The sequence below is a fragment of the Fukomys damarensis genome, unplaced genomic scaffold, assembly GCF_012274545.1.
Source record: "Fukomys damarensis isolate Sample0158 unplaced genomic scaffold, DMR_v1.0_HiC HiC_scaffold_29, whole genome shotgun sequence".
In the NCBI taxonomy this organism is placed as follows: Eukaryota; Metazoa; Chordata; class Mammalia; order Rodentia; family Bathyergidae; genus Fukomys; species Fukomys damarensis.
Window position 1 is genome coordinate 2,810,083 of NW_022900941.1, and position 15,144 is coordinate 2,825,226.

Sequence of the window (15,144 nt, forward strand, 5' to 3'; positions counted from 1 at the left end):
TTTTGAGGAAAATTGGCAAGATGGATTTTTTTTTTTTTTTTTTTTGTACTGGGGATCGAACTTGGGACCTTGTGCTTGTGAGGCAGGCGTGGTGCCACTGAGCTAAATCCCTGGTCCAGGATGGATTTTTTTTTTTTTTTTAATGTAGTATCCTTCTAGCTCTGTTCTTGGCACAGGTAGGCCTGGGTTTCTAGTACCTGTCCTTATTGTGCTTATAATTATCTTCAGCATGATTGTTCTGGCCTTAGGAAGTTACACAAACTGCCCAGCCATTGTGTTCCAAGACAGAAAGCAAGGCTGCGGTGTCCCCAGGTACCAGGAGGCCTCATTCAGTGTGGTATCAGAGGGGCTCATGCCCTCCAGCTAGGGAGCTGGAGTCTGAAGCGAAGGGTTTGAACCTAGGGCTCGGGAGGGCCTTCAGCCTCTTTTCTGGGATGATGCCTCTGTCCTTAGGGAACAGTTAGTTGCAAGCAGCCTTTTGTTTAGACCCAAGAATGTTTGCTGGGTCTACTTGGGCTTTATGAAAGTGAGGATTCTGTTTGGTATAAACTCTGCTAGAGCAGCAAGTGTGGAAGCAGGAAGAAGGAAGGAGGAATCACAGAGCGTGGTGGGCCTAGGCCCAGAATCAGGCGCAGCGCCGGGGGTGCTGGGGTGCTGTAGTCACTTCTGGTGTCCAGCATGAGAGAGGACCTTGCTTGGACTCCTTTTTCCGTTGGATGTGCTTTCGGGGTAACCGAGGTGATTCCGTGGTCTTTCTGTGCTTCTTCTCTAGACCCTACATCTATGGGCCGACATCCCAGGGAGAAAGGATGCAGATTCTCCAAAATTTCAAGCACAACCCCAAAATCAATACCATCTTCATATCCAAGGTTTGTGTGGCACATGGGGGGTGTGGGGTGAGGGCCTGGGATACACTCTGAGAGTCTGCGTTCCTTAGTGGGAGCTTACTGCGTGCCTTTTCATCCCCATGTGTCCAGGTTCTGGGGGTGACACCGGGGCGGCGGGAGATGGGGACTCCGACAGAGCTCTGTGGGCGCTGCCTCTGGGCTGCTAGGTGGGGAGTGACTGTGCTCTGCCACGGAGCTGTGGCCTGGTATTCGGAAGTTGTTCGGGTGAAGGCAGCCCTAAAGCCCAGAAGAAGACAGGTTCCCTGTGAGGTGATTGTGGCTGGGCTGGCTAGAAACTTCCATGGCTGGACCCTCCGAGCTGGGGGCATTCTGCCCTCAGGGCCCCACATAGCGTAGTGGCCCAGATCACACTGACCTGCATGTGCTGCTGCTGGTCTCAGCAGTCGTCGGTAAGAGCTTGGACGGCTTTGTACAGACCCGTTCCTGTAGCCACACACACACAAGTGACAGGAAGCGAGTCTGTTGCCCCTGCCTCCTAGCCCTGCCGGCCTTGCAGCTTCGGGACAGCGGTGGTGTGATTCAAGCTCTTAGGTTCATTCTGGGTGCAAGGAAGCCCATCTGGGATCACTGTCTAACCCTGCTGGAGCAGAAGGAGCTTGGAGTGGAGAGGATGTCTCTCTAACTTACCTAGGCCCGGGCCCGGGAAGGTAGCTCAGTGGTAGTGTGTGCTTAGCAGGCCAAGGCCCTGGGGTCCATCCCCAGCACTGCAAAAATAAATAAGCAAAAATATACTTTTTAGGGGTTGATTTTTTTTTTCTTGCAGGTAGGTGACACATCGTTTGATCTGCCTGAAGCAAATGTCCTCATTCAGATCTCGTCCCACGGTGGCTCCAGGCGACAGGAAGCTCAGAGGCTAGGGCGGGTGCTCAGAGCCAAAAAAGGTAGTCTTTCTCTCTGCTACTGCAGGTGGGCAGGTGGTTTGTGGGCTTTCCTGTTGAGACACTAGCCAGGAGCACACTCGAGCTGAGCCACAGGGATGTCCAGGAAAGGGAGCTCTGTCTGGGGCTGGAGAGAGGCTGAGGGGATGAGGTTCCAAAGCAAGGACCAAGAGCCCCTGCTGTGCTATTTCTAAGGCCACGAGGATGAATGTGTGGGTTTTTTTCTGGGCAGCGGCCCAGAGTCGACACCTATGTGCTCTGGGCTGGGCAGTGTGTCGGTGGACCAAGGGTGGCATCTGGAAGAGCAGTGCTTCCAGGGGTAACAGTGGAAGTGGACTTGATGTTCAGAGCTGCTGTGGGTCTTCCTTCAGGCAGGGCAGAGGGAGGGTCGGGCGTGCAGCTGGCCATGCAGATACACCACTCAGAACTGCACAGCCTGCGGGGAGCTGGCAGGGGCGGGTGTGATCCCGGATGGAGGGGTCGAGGCTCGGCTGTCAAGGCTTCCTGTGTTTGTTCCTTCCGTAAAAGCGACCCTATTCCCCATCAAGGGGCAGGGCAGTGACTAACATGCTATGAGGAGATGGTCCTGTCTCCTGCTGAGACCAGGCGTCTCCCAAGGCCAGGGCACAGGCCCTGTCCTCAAGACATTTGCTTACTGAACTAGGAGGCATCTGCATTGCTAGGATGTTTGAGAATGGCAAGATTAGCAGATACTGAGATACGTTTGAGAGGCAGCTTATTGATTGTATTTAACACGGAGAAAGGGCAGATAATCGAAATAGCATAGAATTGGGCCCCAGACTAGACGTGCGACCTTTAGCAAGTTACCTGTCCTTCTGAGCTTTGGTTTTCCCAAGTGAGGGCCGGGTGACAGTCTTACCTGTAGGACTCTTCCAAGGTTGAGCTTATAGTTGGGCACGGTGGTGCACACCTGTGATCCCAGCACTTGAGAGGCTGAGGCACAAGGATCACCATAAGTTTGAGGCCAGGCTGGGGATATATAGCAAGTTCAAGGCCAGCCTAAGCTACACGGTGAGACGCTTTCTCAAAAAAAACAAGAGCTTATATAATATAGAGCACAGTAGGCTGCTGGATAGACTAACATAAATTGACACAGAATATAGTCTTCTAGCAGATATGTAATTTATTACTTATCCCATACTCTCTACCATATGAAAAAGAAGCAAAGCTAATTTAAAAACTTGTTTGACTTTAATTAGAATTGTATTTTCTTAATCAAAAATTCTACTTGAATAAGATATCTGGCCCTTTTTTTAAAGAAAAATATTTATTGGTACATTTTAGATATACATTATAATACCGTCATCAGAGAGGATTTGTACTTCATTTAGATTTATTGCCAGATAATATACTTTATGAACATACTGGATTTTATTTATCCATTCATCTGTTGATGGACACTTGGGTTGTTTCTGCTTTTTTAGCTCTCGGAATCATGCTGCTATGAAACTCATGTACAGATTTTTGTGTGTTTTCCATTCTCGTGGATGTGTACCGAGGAGTGGAATTTCTGGACCTTGTAGTCATGTCTCTGGTTTGACATTTGAGGCACTGGCAGACTATTCCAAAGCAGCTGCACTCTTTTGCATTCTTACCTACTGGGTATGAGAGTTCCAGTTTCTCTCGCAAGCTGACACGAGAAGTGATTATTAATATTTTTCTTATTCTACCATCTGCTGGAGGCGAGCCACTAATGTGGTCTTGGTTTGCATTTCCCTGGTGACCCTAATGGTACTGATGAGGTCACTGGCAATTTACATACTGTCTTTGGAGAAAATATCTCTTCAGATCCTTTGCCCATTGGGTTATTTGTCTTACTCAGTCGCCGTAGTTTGTGTTATATTCTAAATACCAGTCCCTTGTCAGGCGAGCTTTGCAGATTGTATTTTCTGGTTCTGTGAATGGTCTCTTCATTTCCTTGCTGGTATTCTTAGAAGCATAAAAGGCTTTATTGAAAGTCAAGGTGGTCGGAGATTTAGCTCAGTGGTTCAACTGCCTGCCTTGCAAGCTCAAGGACCCAAGTTTGATCCCCGGTACCCCCCCAAAATAAACTATTTTTGCTGGGGATTTGGCTCAGTGTCGGGCACCTGCCTTGCAAGCGCAAGGGTCCAAGTTCAGTCCCTGGTACCAAAGAAAAGGTCAGGGTGATCATGCCCTGCCGACAGAGCTTTCCCACTCTAATGCCGCTTCTGCACCTACTTGCTGATGTTGTCTTTTTCCCTGCCCTCTCCCACAGGGATGGTTGCAGAGGAGTACAATGCCTTCTTCTACTCGCTGGTGTCCCAGGACACACAGGAAATGGCTTACTCGACCAAGCGACAGAGGTTCTTGGTGGATCAGGGTTATAGCTTTAAGGTAGGTCTCCACTTGGCCGTTTTGGTATTATACCCGCAGGAGAGCGGGGCACCAGCCTGGGGGTGTAGAATGAGAGGGAATCAGACCTTGCCTCAGATTCCTTTGTCTCTGCATGACTTGCTGGGGACAGCACTAGTTATTGGTGACAATTGTGCTAGTCCGGCAGGATTGCGGGGCTAAGGCCTGTGGCCAGTGCTGTGATCTGAGTCCGTGGGGCCTACCACTCAGTGAGCCTTAGGGTGCTGTCCCGTACTGCAAACCAAGGCTGTAAATAGCTTGAAAGCTTTGGCCAGTGTTCATTGACTAAGGCATTTACTTTCTTTTGAAAATTTTTGTTAGTGCATGTTTGCAGTTCCTAATGCCTACATTCCTCATGGGGAGTGGTCCACGTACGTGACACATCTTAATTCTGTTTACTTCCCCTTCCTCTCCCACGATCTTTGTGGGGCATTTGCTTTCTTTCCTGCTGACATGTCAGGAATTAGTGTCCCGGAGGACTTCATTTGTGGGGAAGAGAGTTCCCCTCTGGTCCACTGACAGGATGTTGCTAGAACGTCAGGTCCCGGGCTCCCAACTTGCCAAAGGCCACCTTTCCAGATGCTCTGTGTGTGTGTGCTGGCCTCTTCCACACTACTGTGAGCCTTACCTGCACCCTCAGATACGTCTCTTTAGGAACTGGTGAGTGTTTCCATGATTAGCCCAAGACAGAGGACAGGGTCATCTGGCTCTGTTGTTTAGTCAGAGGCAGTGACACTTTTCAGACCTCTCAGGCTGGGCCGGAGGACAAGGTGCTTGGATTTTGAGCCTGTTGTTTTCAGAGGGTTTGCGTTGTGACTTGTTACTCATCTGCATGAGTCTGTCCCGATGGCAGCACTGCAGGGTCATAGAAACCACAGCGTAGCACTCTGAGCTCTTCAGGAGGTCAGCCAGAGAGAGGTACATGTGTCGTCAGCTGAGCTGCCTTTGCTCGGGGAAGCCAGCAAGTCCGTAGAGTGGGGAGTGGTTGAGCCAGGCAGACATGTCCTGTTAGTCTGAACTCCAAGTGTCTGACCACACGAAGGACTCAGTCAAATCCATACCTCTAGCATTAAATTTCTTTTAATTAACATCATGAGAATTGAGGCGAGATGGCTTTCTGCAAGGGTAGGCAGGTTTTATGGTAAGTAATCCCGAATAGACAGGAAAACCCAGCCTTCTCCGTGCTCTTGTAGAGAAAATCCGGCTGATAAATTCTTGATGGCTCGCCGTTACTCACTGTCCCTTGCCCTGTCTCCCTGCCCTCGCCCAGAGTACTTGACAGTCCCTGAGGTTCCTGGCGGCCTTCTGAACGGGACTTGGATGCTGTGTGCAGGGAGTAGTCCTCTCCATGTTCCCTGATCTGTCACTAGTCAAGCTCCACGGAAGGCAGCTCTTGGAGCTGATCCCTGCAATGCCGAGAGGAGCTCACCACCCGGCAGGCTGGGAAGGGCGTGAGCAGAGCGAACAGCCCCAGAGGAGGTGGAGCAGGACCGAGGGGAGCGGGCAGAGAGACACGCACTGATGTTGGGTCTGCAGGTGATCACAAAGCTTGCTGGCATGGAGGAAGAAGAGTTGGCGTTTTCCACCAAAGAGGAGCAGCATCAGCTCCTGCAGAAAGTTCTGGCGGCCACTGACTTGGATGCAGAGGAGGAGGTGGTGGCAGGAGAATTTGGCTCCAGATCCAGCCAGGTGAGCGAGCGGGTGGGGCTGCAGGTGTCCGTGCTCTGAAGGTCACCCTCTGAGACAGACACACTTCGTATGTAGTCCTGCGTGCATGAGGGAGCTCTGGGCGTTTTCGGAAAACGGGAACATGTGAGGAGAATGATAGAAACAACCCTTGGTAACTCCTCAGTGCGTGCCCCTTGCATGTGCGGTTGGACGTAGCTCGGATCACAGTGACGGCGACTGGTCCCCTGCTTGTCTGTACCACAGTCTGGAATGAATTTGTTAGAATCCCGGTGTTGAAACCCAGCGTGGCAAGTGCGTGCTTGTAGCTTCTCTCCAGCAGGCTGCTGGGTGTGGCTGTGTGGGACAGGGAGGCAAGGCCGTGGGCAAGCCAGGCTCGCCTCTGCTTCCCTCCTCAGGGTGAGGCTGAGCCTTCCAGCCCATAAGACGAGTCTGAGGCTCAACACAGTCCCTTCTAGAGAACTACGTATCTCTAGAAATACTTAACTTTTCATTTATACTTACCCGAGCGCCTGCTGTGGGAGAGGCAAGTGGGGTATAGTGTACCACAAGAGCGCGGTTACGGAGAATTCTCCCGGGTCCTTCAGAGAGGTCAGCCATGTGCTTCTGAACGTAGTTGGTAGCAAAGCCGACGTGTGACCAAGATCTGGAGGGAGTGGCTGTCACCTGAGGGGCGCAGCCCTTCTCCCACCAGCGGGAAGTGATTCGCCCTGAAGCCCAGGAAGCTCCCTGCTCTCACTGGCCCTAAGGTGCCAGTGGGTAGGTCCCGTCCCACGGGGGGTGGGGGGTGGCAGGCGTGGCACATGAGTGTGGCCTGCACATTTCCCTGTCTGACCTCTGATTTCTCTTCACTCGCCATCTGTCAGCGCAGATGTAGTCATCCCCATTTTACAGATGAGCTCGTTGAGGCAGACATGTAGTTTTGTCCAGGGTTTTTTATCAGTAAGAAGTGGAGCCAGGACTCAGGCCCAGGGCTTGCTGTTTTGTGTTTTGAGTCGGGTCTCATTACGTTGCCCTGGCTGGCCCCGAACTTCTGGGCTGAAGGGATCGTCGCACCTCCAGCTTCTGAGTAACTGGGACTACATTTGCACGCTACCTTGCCCAGCTTAAGCCTGGGGCTTTCTGGCTTTCCCCTTGGTTCAAAGTACATTATGTGGTATGTCAGGAGATTTTAAGGGCCTTATGCTGTTTAAAAAACTATTCAGAAATCATCACTAAAAAAGGTACTATAGAACTCCAAGACTCGGTGCTGGGCATGGTGGTGCAAACTTGTAACCCCAGCACTCAAGAAGCTGAGGCAGGAGGATTGCCATGAGTTCGAGGCCAGCCTGGGCACATAGTGAACTTCAGGCCAGCCTGAACTACATAGCAAGACCTTGTCTCAAAAAAACAAAACAAAAAAAGAACTCGAAGTTTCAAGCCAGACTGCCTGTGTGCAGTTTCCTTTTGAACTAGGTTAATTTTTTAAAATCTCTCCGTACTTTGGTTTGCTCTTGTATAGGATGAGAATTATAATGGTTGTGAGGATTAGATGAAGTAATACATCCGAAATGTTTAGAACGATGCCTGAGACGCAGTATTAGATGTTGCTTAAAAATAATAAAGTGCATTGAATTCTGTTACATATTTTATCCCCCCCCGCAGGCCTCCCGGCGCCTCGGCACCATGAGCTCCATGTCTGGGGCGGATGACACCGTGTACGTGGAGTACCACTCGTCACGGAGCAAGCCCTCCACCAAGCACGTGCACCCGCTGTTCAAGCGCTTCAGGAAGTGATGCTGTGGCCTGTGGGGCCGCTGCTGGCAGCCTCGGTGCTGCGCCGGCGCTAGTGCTGGGGAAGGGTTTTCCACACCGCACTTCCCTGCGGCATCGCCCACACTGGTGTCAATGCAGTGTTTCCACGGCGGTGGACAAGACTCGTCCGAGGTTTGGCTCAGCCCTTGTGGATGATCCAGGGTTCCAAAGAAGAAAGCAAGACTACTTTTTGGCTTTTCAGGCTTTTTGGGGAGGAGGTCATTCCTGTGTATAAAATTTGTACCATTTAAGGCGTATTCGTTTTGATGTTCTACTTAATCAGAAAATGAAGCATTTCACCACCTTATAGTACACAGGTACTCTTTTTGGGGTGGGGGATCGGACTCAGGACCTTGTGCTTCTGAGGCAGGTGCAGTGCCACTGAGCTATGTCCTAGGCCCCACAATGCTTGTATACCTGTCACAGGTAAGGGCTGTGTCTACCTAACGGACCACCTCCATCAGGGCTCCGCTTTGTAGTAGGATGGAGCTGCTGGGGAGATGCACCCCAAGACAACGGTGTTGGGGAACAGCCTTGGGAGCTTAGACACGCGTGGTCCAGAGGGAGAGGAGCTGGCACGGTGAGCACGAGTCCCTGCTCACAGGCTCGGTCTGGTGGGCTCAGCCTGGGACTTCAGCCCTCTACTTTCCTTCTTTTCCTGTTCCCCCTAGGCTGGTCCCCAACATAGCCCCTCCGGGTTGCGTAAAAGCCATCACCTCAGAAAGCTACTGCACCCAGCTCCTGGTGGCTCATCTTCTGTAAGAGGACCGCCTCTTATTACCCTGCAAGATACAGTTTAGGTATTGCTGGGAGACTGGGTCCTTCTTATAGTTCCTTTATCTTTTAAGGTGTCTTTGCGCTTTCCTCTTTGGTTCCTTCTGTGAAAGAAAAGGTATTTCAGGAAAGACAGGGAGGCAGGATTGCTCAGTAAAAAGTAGCCACACACATGGTGAAAACTGGCTGTTCTGAGAAGGCTCCAGAACCAGGGCAGAGTCCCTGCCGCCTTACTGCTCAGCAGCAACATTCCATCCCCACACCATCAGCCCTGGCACCAGGACGCCTAGGTGATTGCTCTAGGATGCAGTCACAGGCCCACCTGGGGGAAGACAGGGTTTCTTGTTAGGGTTTCATCCCTGTTCTCTGAGCTGACATCTGGGGACAGATTCCTCGTCTGATCAGCAGTTGGTGCCAACCCCAGGAGATGGCAGCAGGAGACGGCTCTGAACAGCTAGACTCGAGGCTGTGAGGCAGCCCTGCGGACTTGAATGTCCTGGAACCCTGATGGCTGGCACCCAGGTGTTCAGACACGTTGTACCTGAGATGCTCAGTACCACACACGCCCTGTGTTTTCATATTTTTTGTGCTTGTGCTGAGTGTTTCCTCGCCTGCTGACAATGTTGTATTTTACCTGAGCTCTGTGATCTGAGCAAGGTTGTTGGTGGACTGGGAGTGTAGCTCAATGGCAGAGCATTTGCCTTGCACGTACAAGGCTCTGGTGCTGTCCACAGCATTGTGAAAAGCAAGCAAAAAGTAGGAACATTTAATAGGATCTCCCATCCTTTGTTCTAGCAATAGCTTACTACAGACTTGTTAAGATTCTCCTCTTTCCCAGACCCCTGAACTTTGGCCCAGCCTTGCAGAAGTCCTTTCAAAGGCGGTTCAAGTCCAAAAAAAAATTTTTTTCCCCCATACTGGCGATCAAACTTGGGACCTTGCACTTCAAGTCCAAATTTAATTAATTAAATTTAATTTTTTAAAGCCATGTAACAATACCTTTTTCTTCTAAATTTCCAAGTTTTTGTTTCAAGGATATAAATGTGCAAATGGTTTTTCTGTATCAAGTACACAGAGATTGTTTGCCAAGATAGGATCGATCTCAAGCCATGTAGTTCCAGTAAATTTGAAATGACTCAAGTCATACCAGTTGTGTTCTGAGTTAGTCCCAAGTTTTGGAAAAGAATAATTAATATATATTACATGTTAGCTTGACTAGGGTAGAGGGTAGCCAGATAGCTGGAAAAGTATTACTGGTGGGTGAGCGTGTTAGGTATTTATAGAGAGATAAGATTTTGAACCAGCAAAGTAAGCAGAGAAGATTGCCCCCCAACTTGGACGGGCATCATATAATACACTGAGGGCCCAGGTAAACAAAAAGCTGGCAGAGTGCAGATCTGCTCTATGAGCTGGTACATTGTTCTCTGACATTGGTGCTTCTGGTGCCTGAGCCTACAGAGTCTTCCTGGGACTTGTGGTTCCTGGGCCTTCTGGCCTTAACTGGGATTACACCACCTGCTTTCCTAAGACTCCAGTTTGCTGATAGGAAGGAGATTTGGGACTTCTCTGCTTGCCAAGGCTTCCACCAGTCTCTGAGATGAGTTCATGCCTAAGGCCTTCTTTCCTTCCTTCCTTCCTTCCTTCCGTCCGTCCGTCCGAGACAGGGTCTCACTATGTAGTTGAAACTGACCTGGAACTCACTATGTAGCCCAGGCTGGTCTTGAACTCAGCGATCCTCCTGCCTCAGCCTCCTGAGTGCTGGGATTACAGGAGTGCGCCACCATGCCCGGCAGGCCTTCTCTTTACTGAGCTCCATTTCAGGAATTTTGCCACCTGCTGTGAGGCCCTGAGTTCATACTAAGGTACTGGAGTTCCAGTTTAGAATTTCCAGTATCATTGCTTGAGTTTGAAGACACTTGCGTCTTTGCTTTCATTGTGTGATTTTTTTTTTAAAATCAAAATCCATGCATTCAATGTCCACCGCAAAGCTGTTGTGTATCCCTTTGCCTGTGATACCTTCACCGTTACGTGAAGTTTTGCAGTTTTCTTAGATGGTCCCACTACTTTTAAGTTGTGCCATCAACATGTGCAGATGTTGTGAAGACGGTATGGACAGGGCCAGACCGAGAAGAGCTTAGAAGCCGGGCCTGACTGGCTTAGCCTCATTTATGCATTCATGAGGTCTGTTGCTTCACTGTCCAGGATTTTCCCTGAGTTTTGCTTCATTTTACTTTGATCTGTATCATCTACTAATTCATCTTCAAATGGCCTCTTTAGAGCTGAAGACCCCACCACCTTTTTTATCAATACTTGATCAGAAATACTTCTGAAAGGGCTTACGAAATGGAACAGGGCCCATCTCTAGCACTTTATAAATCTGGCCAAAGGCTGTGGTCTGCACCGTGGGTAATGTCTCTTTTTTGCTGGATAGTCATATAGCTCAGAGCATCTGTTGGGTATCGTGCACAAAGATCATGAAGACTGGGGACCCCCCCCCCACCTAAGTAGTATTCTAGCTGTCAAAAATGCCATTACTTGTCTCAAGGCTGTGCCAGTGCCCAAAGGTCTAATACATTTACCTGCAGACTTTTCACATATAGGCTCTAGTGGCCATGCTTGTAATGGTGCTCACATGGGGACCCTGTTGCACAATGAGTAGTACAGTTATATATGATTTTAGTTCACTTGCCCTTGCCTAAAACCATTTGGCATGTCAAAGAGACACCAAGGTGTCCAGGCATTTCTGCTTGTTCAGGAAGTCTAGAGACCTTTCATCACATTTTCTCCATCTTTGTCTAATTTGTCTCTGCTTAGAGGGGAAGTAAGGATCACCTTCCAAGTTAGTGTGGGCGCCCCCTAAGAAAAATTGATTGAGGGAAAGAAAGCTTCTGTCTAAGAAAGAAGGGTGACCTGAAAGTGGGTTGTAGGATTCTGTAGGAAAGGTTCCTTTGTGTCCTTGTGATAGAGAAAACTTCTGTAAATAGTCTGAAACCTACAAAATATTTTTTTAAAAATGAAATAACTGCTGCCTTTTGCTTCTGTAATTTGCTTTGCTTGTTTAGCAAAAACACCTGAGATTTCACCATTGAAGCTTAAAGGTATGTAGCTCCAGTTTAAAATTAACAGATGCCTGAGGTGCTAAGCCACACCTTAGGATGAGGCCAAATGTTCAAGCTAAGATAACAGTCCCTGAGCTATAAAACTTTCTGTAAACTATATGGCTATAAAGGTGATAAGATGAAAGGGATGTCACCAGTCCTGCTTTCCTAACTCTGGGGCCCACCCTTGTGGGCTGGAACAGGTAAAGATAAACATCCTGAAAGAGATTGCTACATTTGGGTTAACATTGCACTGTCTTGTGACCATGTTTTGTGATGGGAACTAGAATGTCTTATCACCTAAAATGAGGTCATGATTGTAAAACTCCTATAAAAGGCGGATTGTCACTTGGCACAGCTCTTGGTTCAGACCGATCCTTTGCTAGCAAAGTAAATATATGTTTATTGTTCATTTGTTTCATCATCTGAGAAGTGCTCATTCACTTCAGATGCCCATTTTTGGATCGGCTTTAAATTCGGGTTATCTCTTCACTCTGTTAGTGGTCTCCTTTGCTATGCAGAAGGTTTCTACTTTGATGTGATGCCAAATGTTCATTCTTTGTAATAACCAGGGCTTTGTACAGAAAAGCCTTTGTCTATACCTAGGTATTTAAGAGTTTTACCTATTCTGTCTTCCAGCAGATTAAATGTTTCTGTTTTAATATTTATGGGTTTTTTTTTTTTGTTTGTTTGTTTGTTTTTTGAGACAGGGTCTCACTATGTAATTGAGACTGCTCTGGAACTCACTATGTAGCCCAGGCTTGTCTTGAACTCACAGCGATCCTCCTGCCTCAGCCTCCCAAGTGCTGGGATTACAGGCATGCGCCACCACACCTGGCTTCTGTTTTAATATTTAGATCTTTGATCCATTTTTATTTTAGTTTAGTGCATGGTGAGAGATATAGGTCCAGGTTCAATCTGGCCCAGATATGGGTCTAGTTTTCCTAGAACCATCCCTTTTTTTTTTGGTACTGGGGATTGAATTCAGGACCTTGTGCTTATGAGGCAGGCAGCAGCACCACTGAGCTAATTCCCCGAACCCCTTTTGGTTTTTTGAGACAGGGTCTTGCTATTCAGCCCAGGCTGTCCTTGAACTTACTATGCAGCTCACATTAGCCTTGAACTCACAGTGATTCTCCTGCCTTAGTCTTCAGAGTGCTAGGATTACAGGCATATACCAACATGCCTATTTGTTAAAGCAGCTATCTTTCTCCCAGTGAAGGTGTTTGGTCTCTTTGTCAAAGATAAGATTAATGAGGGTGCTGGAATTGTTTCTGTGTCCTCTATTCTGTTCTATTGATCCACAAGCCTGTATTTTTGTCAACACCATGCTTTAAAAAAAAATCACTCTAACTTTGTAATATAACTTGAAGCCTAGGATTGTGATGATCCCTGCTTTGCTTTTATTGCCCAGAATTATTTTTGCTATTCTTTGTCTTCTGGTTCCATATGAATTTTAAGAATATTTTATCTAGTTCTGTGAAGAATGCTCTTGATATTTTGATTGGGATTGCATTAAATCTGTAAAAGTTTGCATTATATCTGTATAATATTTCCAAAATGACCTTTTCACTATATTGGTTCTGCCTATCTAGGAACAGGGGATGTGTTTCCATTTTCTGATATCCTCTTTAATCTCTTCAGAGTACTATAGTTTTTATTGTAGAAGTCCTTTGCTTTGTTGGTTAGGTTTATTCCTAAGTGTTTTATTTTTCTGGATGCCATTTTGCAAGGTGTTTATTATGGCTTGTATCTAGTTGTCCCCCCAAAGCCTCATGTGTTCATAGGTAGAGCTTTTCAGAGGTGGCTGGATCTAGAGTGTGTAACACTGGCATTACATATGTGATTAAGTTAGTCCACTGACTGATTTGTCATAGTTCTGAGTGTGGATAATGGGAAGGCCAATCCTGGGTGTGAGTGTTACCCACCTAAGAGCATGTAGCCTGAGTAGAATACAAGGGACTGAAAGAGGGTCACTGCTTGTTACTTGTTTGCTGCTTTTGCTGGCTTCTGCCTGACATAAACTGTTTCTCTTCTATGATGCCCCTCTGCCATGCCACCCTGCCTTTTAGGCAGCCAATTGTGGACTGAAACCTTTACAGACTGTGAGCCAAATAAACTTTTTTCCTTTAACTTTAGATGTCAGATATTTTGTCTTAGCAATGAGAAAAGTAACTAGGACAGTGTTGTTTCTCTAATTTCTCTCTTGGTGAGTTTGGTACTGGTGTACAAAATGCTACTGACTTTTGAGTGTTGACTTTATGTCCTGCTATGCCACTGTAGCTGGTTATTAATTCTAGGAGTCTTTCAGCCAGAGCACCGAATCCTAACTACCAAATCACCAGGAGGATCTCTAGGAGTCTTTGGGTGGTGTTTTTGGGGTCTTCTATGTAGAGGATCAAGTCACCAGCAAATAATGATAATGTAACTTCTTCCTTTCCTATCCACATTCCTTTTCTTTCTCTTGTCTAATTGCTTTGGCCAGTGTTTCAAGAAGTATATTAAACAGGAGTGATGAGATTGGGCATCCTTGTCTTCCTGATTTTGCAGTGAAAGCTTTCAGCTTTAGCTTTTATCTCTTTAGTATGATGTTGGCTGTTGGTTTGTCATAGATGGCTTTTATCAGATTGAGATAAAACCCTCTATTCCTATTTTGTTCAGGTTTTTTTTTTTTAATTGTCATGAATTGATGTTGGATTTTGGCCAATGCTTTTTCTCCATCTATTGAAATGATCATGTGGTTTTTGTCCTTGCTTCTGTTTATGTGTGGTTTTACATTTATTGATTTGTGTGTGTTGATCCATCCCTGCATACCTGGAATAAACCCTACTTGCTTGTGATGTGTAACCTTGATAATTTGCTGCATTCTTATTGTGACTTATTGAGGATTTTGCATCTATGTTCAGTAAGGATATTGGCCTGTACTTCTCTTTTTTAGTTAGGTCCCTTTTTGGTTTTGGAATCAGGGTGATATTTGCTTATAGGAATGGCTTTAGGAGTATTGCTTCTCTTTCAATTTCATTTAAGAGTTTGAGGAGTAGAGGCATTAGATCTTCTCTGAAGTTCTTGTAGACTTTGGCAGTGAATTCATTAGGTCCTGGGCTTTCCTTAGTTGGTAAGTTTTTAATTTTTATTACTTCTTCACTTTGCTTGACTCATATTGGATTATTTAGGATTTTTACGTCTTCTTGGTTCAGCTTTGGTGGTTCATATGTATCTAGGAATCTGTTTATTTCTTCTGAATTTTCAGTTTTATTAGAGTACAGGTTCTCAAAGAAGTTCCTGGTGATCCTCTGGATTTCTGCAGAAACCTTTGTGATTTCACCCTTTTCATTTCTTATTACATAGAAAAGGGTCTTTTTTTCTTATTTTGTTAAGATAGGTTAAGGTTGTTTAATCTTTCAAAGAACTACTCTTTGATCCATTAATTCTATCTATGTTTTTTTGTTTTGTTTTGGTACTGAGGATTGAACTCTGGACCTTGTACTTGCAAGGCAGGCAGTGGCACCACTGAGCTAAATTCCCAGCCCCGATTCTATGTATTGTTTAAGTCTCAATTGCATTTATTTTCACTCTGGTCTTTACAATTCTCTTATAAAGGATATAATTGCC

At 46.9% G+C, this 15,144-nt stretch overlaps 1 protein-coding gene and 1 pseudogene across 2 annotated transcripts in view; one reads left to right on the forward strand and one right to left on the reverse strand.

Annotated features, from left to right (window-relative positions):
- Positions 1–9,387, forward strand: part of Ercc3 (ERCC excision repair 3, TFIIH core complex helicase subunit) — a 25,965-nt gene extending 16,578 nt beyond the window's left edge. Inside the window, exons 11-15 of one of the 2 annotated variants that reach the window (XM_010637672.3) lie at positions 773–869; positions 1,672–1,789; positions 4,044–4,162; positions 5,717–5,869; positions 7,511–9,387. In XM_010637672.3, the coding sequence (XP_010635974.1) occupies positions 773–869; positions 1,672–1,789; positions 4,044–4,162; positions 5,717–5,869; positions 7,511–7,642 (619 nt within the window). In that variant the 3' untranslated portion in view covers positions 7,643–9,387. Of the gene's footprint in view, positions 1–772; positions 870–1,671; positions 1,790–4,041; positions 4,163–5,716; positions 5,870–7,510 lie in introns of those variants that run through there. The other variant, XM_033757218.1, reaches the window with a different exon arrangement.
- On the reverse strand, positions 8,457–14,398 carry LOC117283678 (annotated as a pseudogene).
- Between the last annotated feature and the right edge of the window lie 746 nt (positions 14,399–15,144).